The sequence below is a fragment of the Henckelia pumila genome, chromosome 2 (assembly GCF_033568475.1).
Source record: "Henckelia pumila isolate YLH828 chromosome 2, ASM3356847v2, whole genome shotgun sequence".
Classification (NCBI taxonomy): Eukaryota; Viridiplantae; Streptophyta; class Magnoliopsida; order Lamiales; family Gesneriaceae; genus Henckelia; species Henckelia pumila.
In genome coordinates, this window is record NC_133121.1 from 8,775,048 (window position 1) to 8,785,683 (window position 10,636).

The 10,636-nt window shown below is 36.6% G+C and overlaps 1 protein-coding gene across 5 annotated transcripts; it reads left to right on the top strand.

Annotated features, from left to right (window-relative positions):
• The first annotated feature begins 4,934 nt into the window (after positions 1-4,934).
• Positions 4,935-7,038, top strand: LOC140883713 (pumilio homolog 12-like). 5 transcript variants are annotated; one of them, XM_073290284.1, is made up of 6 exons: positions 4,935-5,528; positions 5,622-5,784; positions 5,856-6,022; positions 6,108-6,366; positions 6,458-6,566; positions 6,701-7,038. In XM_073290284.1, the coding sequence occupies exons 1-5, from the start codon at positions 5,050-5,052 to the stop codon at positions 6,533-6,535; spliced, it is 1,146 nt and encodes a 381-aa protein (XP_073146385.1). In that variant the 5' UTR covers positions 4,935-5,049; the 3' UTR covers positions 6,536-6,566; positions 6,701-7,038. The 5 variants fall into 5 exon arrangements, with proteins under 5 accessions (XP_073146385.1, XP_073146387.1, XP_073146386.1 ...); XM_073290286.1 differs by having other exon boundaries at positions 6,736-7,038; XM_073290285.1 differs by having other exon boundaries at positions 6,458-6,552.
• Positions 7,039-10,636: the final 3,598 nt, after the last annotated feature.

Here is a 10,636-nt window from a genome sequence, read left to right on the forward strand (position 1 = left end):
GAGTTAGATGAGAAATCGACACCATGGCGATAAGAATCTCTCGAAACCCTGCTATAGAACTCAAAATCTTCAATTCTCAGATACATATGTCGGTTTGGCTTCAATCAAAACAGCTTCGGTCTTGCACTGATCACAGAAATTCCACCTCTAGAATTAAATGATCGAGGAAAGAATATCTCGATACAATCAAAATTCAGACTTCAATAGTAAAGCATTCCTCGACTCGGCACAAAATTCTGTAAGACCATTCTCCAATACTCTGTATGATCATCACTATTCTTCGAACAGAACCAAAAAGATTGATAAGAATTTCTAATTCCATCTAAATATCTCTGATATATTCAGTTCAAAATATCTACAATACTGTAGACGAGTTTCTCTTCAAACGGTACGACTATACTCCAAAGAAGTCATACCTCGATCCAAGTCCAGTCTTCAATATTACTTTCCATCAAACTCTCAGCTGATGATGTCTGATCTCTAGTCATTGCTGAATCTAACCTCATGACTCAGAGGTAATCCAAAAATCTCATCTGGATGATAACAACAACTCTCTAACCACTGGTTTATCAACCAAATCAGGCTAGTTTCTAGGACATCAGTTGAACAAGAGAATTCCTCCGCAAAATTCTGAAATCAAAAGGTCATTCGGCAGATTAACTAACAAGGAATCCTGGAATCGAGAATCCTTACCGGAGGATTTCCGTTCGTCTACTGACTCGGATCGGAATCTGTCGACTTCCTGAAACAAATCCACCGTAGTCTTGTACTGGATAAAGCAACTAACAACCAATCAAATCAAAATCTGATAACTGAAGTACGGTACTGCTCAATTATAATCAAACCAAAATCTCAATCAAATCAGAATCTGAAGTACAATACTGTTCGGTTCCAACTTATCCCATCAATTCAAAGAATTGCGACTACGGATAATCAAAATTCAACAAACTGAGATGCATCAATAAATATCGATAAGAAGAAAGATGAGGTGCGTAATCGATCATATCAGAATAAGAATACAAACTATACTCTACTGTTTTCTGCGGTCATCATCGGTGAAATCTAAGTCTGATCCTCGATAAGAGTAGAACTAGAATCTGTTGCCTCGAAGATTGATTCGCCATATGATTGAGTTCTCCAAGATTCTGTTATTGCGGCCGAAAGGAGCAACTGAAATGGCTTGCATCTCTGTCAGAGATGACTACAAAAGGAATTCCTCTTCGAAGATCTCTCGATAATATTATGATGACGAAATCTGGCATAGTGTCCGGCTGATGACAGAACTGACAGCGTCTTCCCATGACAAGGCACTGCTCAATGATTTCCCAAACTGCTTCCTCTTCGATTAAAGATGATTTCTAAGTCCCTCTAATTCTGATCAAACGGTGAAAAGGAATCTGTCGAAGAGATTCGGATGGAGGCGGATTCCAAAAAAATGATCGAACCTTGATTCCCTAAAGCTCTCTTCTCCAATTCTACCAACTTTTATCAATTCTCTAAGTTGGTACCACACTAACCGAATTCTCCGGTCATCTGTGTAGTTCAGAGAATCACCCAACTTATCGATCTCTTCTTTTCAACTTCTACATCAGATAACATTCTCGGTACTCTTCAAAATTGGTAATACAAACGACTAAAACATCCTCGGTAGTACTCCCATCGGTGTAAGTGTGACATCTATCAGTGCAATAGTGGTACGATCTAGATCAGTCGAAGGAGTTATTGTTGGTTGTCGTCTGCTAAAGTTCTTTAGGAGAAAATTCTGATAATCAATAAGAAATGGACACAAAATCTCCATCTCAAAATTCGGTGTTCCACATCTCTTTTCGATAAGTTCGTTCAACTACAATTCACTGAATTTCGGTTCTCAATCAAATTCTAATTCTCATCGCAAACAATCTCTGATCTGCTAGCTCAAGCAGATGGTGGAACTCGGATCCGAAATTAAAATACAGTTCATATTTCAAGTAATTCATGCTTTAAATCATGAAATTTCAAGTAATTTACAAATAATAAAGCATGCTTTCGATCAAATCAAGTAATCGTGATTCGAAAATTAAATCATAACTCATGTAATTCAATTAATTCAAGAATCAATAAATCATGCTCGTAAGTATTTAAATAATCATTTAAATAAATCAATCACATGCGAGAATTCAATTCATGCGGACTCGATCTACCCCACTCACTCTAGTTCAATTCCAAGAATCTTATCGCTCTGATACCACTTAATGTGAGACCCCGTTTCTAAACATCTAATCTCGAATAATTAAACACAATAAATCACAAAGAACCGCGGAAGAATCGAATCAAAAATTTTTTTTTTTTAAAAAATAGCCTCGCGCCCGCGCGAGATATCGTCTCGCGCGTGCGCAGGCAAAAGGTCCAGAGGTTCGCGGAACTGCTCGCGCCCGCGCGAGGGGAGTGCTCGCGCACGCGCGGGCAAAGATTCCAGAGCCCCTCCAGGCTAGCCGCGCGCGCGAGGTCCAGCCTCGCCCGCGCGCAGGCCAAACGAACTGAAACCTGGAAACGCTGAAAAAAAATAAACCAAGATCAATTCCGATCAATTCTAAACTCAAGATCACATAAATATATCAACATTTAGAACATACAATATTCTAAGTTCTGCCCAAAAACAAATAAGGAGTTTGACGATAGGGTCATTCGACAAATCAAATAAATTCGATTTTTCTATACATAATTCAAGACATGAAATATCATCAACCCTATAAAGAAAGATTGCTAAAAGGACAAACTTCTACACGGTGTCTCACTCTATCACTTCCAACTCGATCTAGCCATGCTACTTGTGACTCGATCCTGCCCCACCTGCCGTCAAGTACACATACAAACAAAACGACAGCCGGATAATCCGGTGAGAATATAATTCCCAGTAAAAGAGACAAATAAAGCAATTTCAAATAATATAACAATTCATGCTATATAAAACAACGAGCCAATTAATTCAAAAAGGCATATCAGCTATCAATTCGAAATGCATTAAAATGTAATGCATGACTTCAAAACTCGGGATTATCTAATCGGATAATCGAATATCAATTGGTACTCGGTTGGGATCCCAGGGTCAAGTTTTCACGAACAACTCACCGACACACCTATTCGGGGTGGATGTTGCTCAACTCAGACCCCTATACTTCAGAGCAACTATAAGAAGCATTCTAGCAATTGGAAAAACTCAAAATCCAAAGCCACTTCAGTATAGCTCCCTAAATCGTCTAAATTCAAAACGAATCGAATCTTTGGCTCAAGATGTATGCAAATGAAACTAAACTCATTCCATTTAAAATCAAATAATTCGAAAAGCATACGAGTATGTGATTTCTTTCGGGCACTCGAATTAATTCAAATTCGAGTTAATCGTCCCGTTCATTCAATCGTCGTCTTTTTACCTTTCAAGTTCGTCGAGGATTCAATCTGAAAATAACAACGAACTCAAATAAATAATCAATCGAATCAAAACAATCGAAGCAAAGAAACTCAATCAATATCGAATCAAAACCAGTCGAGCCATCTCAAGAAGTTCAATACTATACCGTTCTTCAATTCTGAATCGATTCAACTCCCAAGTTCGATCCAAATAAAAAACTTCAATCCAAATCTGAAAATGAAGATTATACAGATTCGATGTCAATTCATCAACTCAAACAATTCCGGAAATCAAACCGAAACAAACAACCGATAATCCAAAACTCGATTTCGACGGCATAACGACTATAAACGGTCAAACCAAAAATCCTCAACGTCATCAAACCATTCCAAACAACTCATATCATCTTCCAATCCATCAAAAACACAACAAAATCCAACAAAATCCAAAGACCCATTTTCGAATTTAAGCCTAAAAATTCATATAAAATCCAAACTTCGTTTTTTTTCCAAACCGACTTCGAATACACGATCTATGCTAGCTCAAGCACAACATACCCAAAAATTATCAAATTCTGACAACCCAACAAAATTCAAAGTTCGTGGATCGTAGCAAAGCTTACGTTAAAACGATGCCCTCGTTGCGGTGATCGCAAATCTCAACTCGAATCTGAAATCTGACGGTCGAATCGAGCGAATCGAACGAAGCAAAAGCTTGAGAAATCGTTCATGGCTTTCTCTCGGTTTGTGCGTGAGGGAGAGGGGAGGAAGAAGTGATGGGTGATGGAGGGAGGTAAGGTAGAATAAAAGAGATAAGTCAAGGCTTTGACTTGGTCCAAACCCATCAATTGCAACTCGGTCCCTGAAACTCCAAATTAAATCAATTCCATCTCGGCTCAACTAATATCCATCAATTCAATTCTAATAATTAATAAATCCACTAATCCCAAAATGATTAATTTCAGGGCCTTACAGCCTATCTCGTCCTTTCTCGAAAGTATCTATTTTCTGGAAACATGATCAACCAGAAATTATTATGTTCGCGATTTTTCATCCACCTAAAGCTAGCTTGTACTTTTTTCCTTTGTTCAGGTTTTTTTCATTGAGTTTTACCGTTTTACTGACAAGGTTTCAACAATGAACCGTGCACAGAGAAATTATATTAATTTCAGTTATCCAACCGAGCAAAAAATACTCAAAACAATCTATCTCAAACTGATTAAGATAATATTTAAAAAACTTAAAGTAAGCACTTCTCAGCTTTTTTTTACAAAATGTTGAAATCAAGACTACATTTATTAATATGATAAATTTGGTTGTTAAACAAATAATTATTTCATTTATTTTTTTAAAAAAATTTTGTGTTATATTTATTTATATAAAAAATGTACTACTATATTTTTAATATTTCAATTTTGATATTGTTTTTACATATAATTATTATATTGAAAAAGCATAATTATTGTTTTTGGATTTTCGGGGTTGAAGCAAAATTTTATAATAAAGGAAGGAAAGGAATGCCGAATGTGTGGGGATAGTCTTTGAATTCTCAAAAAAAAAAAAAAAAAAAAAAAAAAAATGAAACCCTAATGATGTCTGCTCAAGGTTAATCTCTGAAAATCTTAGTGCCAAAATCCCAAAAATAGGACCACCAACCAGTTGATGGAGAATATTACGAATGTCCCCAAGTTTCCCGGGCAAGAAAGCCATCATACGCCACCGCCCTCCGCTGAAACCATCCCTCTCCAGCCGGAAATCGATCCGTCCTTCCCAAGTGTGTGTAGATTTTCGATGGATGTCGGTGACCCTTCAGCACCAGTTCCCGCCGGAGATGTACCAACTAATCCCCAGCCACCTGTCTCTTCTTTAGAAGATCTGAAGGGCAAGGTGTTTTCCGAAGCAATGGATCAATGCGGCTACCAGGTCTTGCATCAGAAACTCCAAGAAAGAAAACCTGAAGACATCCGAATCATCTTTTCGGAGGTCAAAGATTGCATCATTAGGTTGATGTCCCATCCGTTGCGTAGCTGTGTGATTCAAAATTTTTTCGAAGTCTGTGACGAAAAAATGTTGAACCAGTTGTTTTCTTCAATCACTGCTAACATTACTTTACTAATGTCTGTCTGTCTCAATCCTCAAGGGTATGTGTAGAACTCGACTTCTGAATTTTAGTTTTTCTGCGACCTTAAACACCTCATCAAATGTGATAACTGGATTTTTGTGTTTCTTTGTAGATCCGAGTCCATGAAGAAATTTCTCGATTGTCTCATGACACGGGAGCAAATATGTTATATGATGGCCGTCTTCAGTTACCTCACTGTTCCGCTCGTAAACAACCAGTTTGGTTCTCGCGTTATTGGTCATTGCTTCCATATCTTCCCAGCAGAACACACTGAAGTATGCACTGCTAATTTCATTATAGTATTTTGAATTTAGGATATCTATAATAGTACTTGGGTATTTCACAGCCAATACTCAAGGTGATAGCTGATAAGTCTTCGGAAATCATTGATAACGAAAGTGGGTCCTGCCTTCTGCAAGACCTCTTATCAAAAGACTCTATACGAGGGAGTGTACGGCGTATTCTCGCAGCAATAATGGGAGATGCATATCGTATGTCTGAAAAACAATTCGGGTAAGTATACATACAAGTTGCCTTTTCGTATCTCAATCACAAGTTAGCATATAAAATCCAAAACCCAACATTTTTCCTGTTTCAGGAATATTCTAGTGCAGCATGTAATAGGATTTGAGAGAGCGGGTCTGATAGAAGATATACTAGCTCAAGTGACAGGGGCTTTCGCTATCCTGTCGAGGAACAAATATGCGAGCAATGTAGTAAAGAAATTGATGGAGGCATCCAATCACAAATACGCCCCTCAAATCATCGATGAGATAATCAAAAGTCCCAAGTTATTGAGTATCCTAGTAGATCCTTATGGCAACTCTGTTCTCCAAACCGCGAAGAAATGCTCTAAGGTACCAAGAACGGTTCTTTATTTACAGTCTAGCTACCTCTAAAAACAGAAAACAAAATTTAAGGTTAATACAAGATTATCTGATCTTGCAGGGAACCGTTCGCAAGACTTTGAATGAACTGTTTCGTCAACATTCTCAACTGATAACCCTGTCCCTGCAATGCATATGATGCGTTTGTTCGTTTTTGTTCGTTCTCTAATGTCTGTTACTTCTATTCTTTTGTTTTAGGGTGTGGTTTTGAAGATTGAATTAGTGCATGTGTTTATCTTCTGTCTTTGTTCCATCCCATCTCAAGATAGATTATCTCTCTAATTATTTGAATTTTCATTTTCAGAGTTGAGAAGTAATCTAATGAAACTTTTGCTCTAGGATCCTTGAAATCAAGTGTGCACAAATTTTCTCCATTTATGAAGAGAATGTGTTGATTGAGTTGGCTATTGGCTGTTTGCTAAGTGGTGGGTAAATATCATAATGTAGTGTACAGTTGATTAGCAGCAGAGGTTTTGGCAGTGTATGAGTTGTTAATACTGAGTGGAATATTCTCGATTATATGCCGGCTGTTTGAGGCAAAATTCCACTTCTAGACATTCACAAGAAAAAAAAGGAACTTAAGTAAGTGTAGGATACATTATGATTTATGTTCCTTCTCACCATTCTGCTTCATGACCTTGTAAAAGTGTCGCGGAAGTAAGCATTTTCAAAATATGACTACATGAAGGACCATTCAGCCAACTTTGATAGTTCTGCAATGGGTGAATGGTTATGTTCTTGCACTCACAAAAGCTAATAAAATGGAGTCGTTTGTTTTGCTGCATTTGATTCTTCACAGTTTCCATTAGGTTTCTCTCCTCTCTTAGCAGCTACAAAAAAATATCGTATAAATAACAAAAATGATTATCAAATGACATATACTCATATATCTAACAATAAACACATGACACGAGCACAATTTAGTAAATAAACAATAAAAGTGTGTGTCTACATACCCAAATCGATCGAAATACAAACGACGCACATTTGCCATTATTTCCGAGACAATACGCTGTTGGCTTTCGGCGGTGATCTGCGAAAACATGACCAAGTGATGTTATAGATGTAGTAAAGATGTTATAGATGTAGTAAATTTCATAAAACTATATAGGTTGACATTCAGAGATATATAAATACTTGAGTTTGGAAATTGCAGGGAAGATATCTCTCAAGAACTAGATACAAGAACTGGCAACAGTTTGTATCCATTGCTTCCCAAAACACCTTCCCTTTCAATTCTTCTAAAATAAATAAGCATGTGGCTGCGGCAGCAACAGGCGGCGCGGCGCGTCAAACATTGGAAATATATCAATACGGATCGATTTTCATCGAGGAAATTCAACGCCTCTGTGAGGATTTGTACGAGAGATTCGATGGTTTCAGTTAGGAAACGATTACGAAGGAAGGATTTTTACAAAAAAAAATTAAATCAAATATGATTTCTTTTTTTAATTTGTTTCGCATCAAGCAAGCGCGTGCAATATTTGTGATTCTACCAAAGGTTTATGTTGTGTCACTGTCACATCAAAGTTAAAAACCTCTTCCATTTAATAAAAAATTTGGCAAAAATAAACTTTAAAAACTATAAAATTTAAAAGTAACGGCTACTTTAGATACAACTTTAATAAAAAATATACATATTTTTTTAAAATAACATTACATAAATTGATTAAATTAAAAACAACACAGAAAAACTACAAATACAGAAACAAATGAATAATACATAATATTTCAAAAAAATAAAACATCTCATAGTAAAGTGCTCCATAATTACTAAATTAATCTTTACCCATCCCAGCCGTAGCATGCTGATATGTGTTCAACTAAATCGGCTCGAAGCTGATGATGTGCTTGATTATCACGTAACTCGCAATTTCTTCATATGTACTCTCGGAATTCCTCTATCGAACCTTGATTTATCTATGATCGAGGATCGTTGCCATATTCATTTGACCAATTACCTATTGTATCTCCCACATCCTTAACAATTACATCGTGCAAAATTATACACATTAGCATGATATTTTTTAACTTGTTCTTGTACCAAAATCAGCAAGGTCCTCTGATCATTACCCAACGAGATTATAGTACTCCAAATGCTTGCTCGACAATATCTTTCCTTGCAGCGTCTTGTATTTCCTTAAACTTATTTCTCTTGATATCCTGGGGGTACGAATAACTCTTAACAAAAGTAGCCCATTGCGGGTAGATCAAATCAGTCAAATAGTATCCATATGTGTATTGTGTGTCATTTACTATAAAATGAACATCTAATGAATTTTCTTGCAATATGATAAGTGCGTTTTATGCACTTAATTTATTTATGATTTTTATTTAGTTTTGTTGTGTTTCGAGCAGAATTATGTGGTTTTGCGGTTGTTTGTGTGTATGTAGTAATTATTGAAGAATTAAAGAAAAATGCTTAGGAAAAAGAAGAAAATGCAGATTTTGAAGAACTGGAGTTTGCGCTTCTGCGGGGGGATTATTGCGCTTCTGCGGACAAACAACCTGACCTGTTTTTGAAGTACGGTCGGCCAGCTCCGGCCGGAGCTCCATTGCCCAGACATAGCCCACATCTGGGCAGTCCTAACCTGACCGATCCCAGCCTCTGCCATGCCCCATACCAGTCGCATATTTCCTCTTCCAATCAACCCTAAATTGCGATCTGTTGTGTTCAGAAGGAAGAAGGTTGCGGTTCCAGCCTATTCCAACCCCAAGCCATGAACTAGGCCGACTCTAGGGACACTAACACACCCTCCTAGCCATGCACTAGCATCCTTGACCGATCCATATCAGAAAACCAAGAAAAGTTCATGAATATGGTGCAAAAACGTGAACTGCTCATACTTGCATACAATATTCTTCATAAAAACGAATGCAACATGCTAGATCAATGATTTTTATGCAAGATCATAATATATGGCTTAAATGGTGGCCAAAGAGAGAGTTCGAACGTGTCTTTATGATTTTTGAAGCCAAAAACATGATTTCGACGTGTAGAACGATCTCCAGGACGAACGAGCTTCAAAACTTTGCTGAAATCTTCAAGGTGTTCGTGTGTGAGGTGTATATTCTGATGAGAGGCGTGAGGATGAGGGTGATGGCGGCTAGGGTGAAGAATTACGTGAAGAAGATGGGAAATAAGAGCTAAATATTTTGTTTACTTATTTAATTATTAAGTTTAGATTTTTTGAAGATAATATATCAATTTTAATATAAAAACAACCCTTAAAAATAAATATTCTTCAGATGAATTTTGTGATAAATAATTATGGGTTTTTAAAAGCTCTTAAAATGGCTTATTTTGGTGAAAAGACTCCTATATATATAATATTATTTTCTAAAAATAATACCTTAAAATAATAATTTTTTGGCTCATAAAAATATTGTGAGTAAAAATCCTTCATCTCGTTCATCCACGGTCCCCTCTACGTGATCGAAAAACAATATTTCTAAAAATTCCATAAATTGTATAATTGCGGGTTAAATGCTGTAAATAAAATTTAAAGCATGCAAATAAGTTCACATAATTCACATAAAATCGTTTAACCCATTTTCTAAATTTTTGTTTGACTATTTTCCTAGTTATGCATGTGAAATCACCTAAGAAAATTGCGGACGTTACACGGCAAGAAGGTATTGATTATTTTGAAACATTTTCTCAAGTGGCTAAGCTTGTTACAGTTAAACTCTTACTTGCTATGGCTGCTGCTAAGGGTTGGTTTTTATTACAACGTGATGCTAACAATGTTTTTCTTCATAGTGACTTATCGGAGGAAGTATATATGTCTCTAGCTCCCTCCCGAATATTGTCGACAAGGGGACATTTTACCACCAAATGTTGTATTTAAGCGTATACATAAGTCCATTTTTTGTTTAAAGCAAGCGTCTCGACAATGGTTTGCCAAATTAAAGTCTCTAATACTCCGTTAAGCATTGATTTTTCTCAGTCCCTTGCTGATCACTCCTTGTTTATACGAACACCGGATTTTGTTTTTGTTGCTCTTTTAGTCTATGTTGATGACATAGTGATTGCCACCAACAATGAGGCTGAAGCAAAGGATTTCAAGTTGTTTCTTAATAACAAGTTTTGTTTGAAAGATTTTGGAGAGTTGAAGTATTTCTTGGGCATCGAAGTTGCAAGATAAGCAGTTGGCATCTATGTATGTGAAAGGAATTATGCTTTGAAGTTGCTTACTGATGCTGGGTTATTGGGATATAAACCTAGATCTACTCCAAT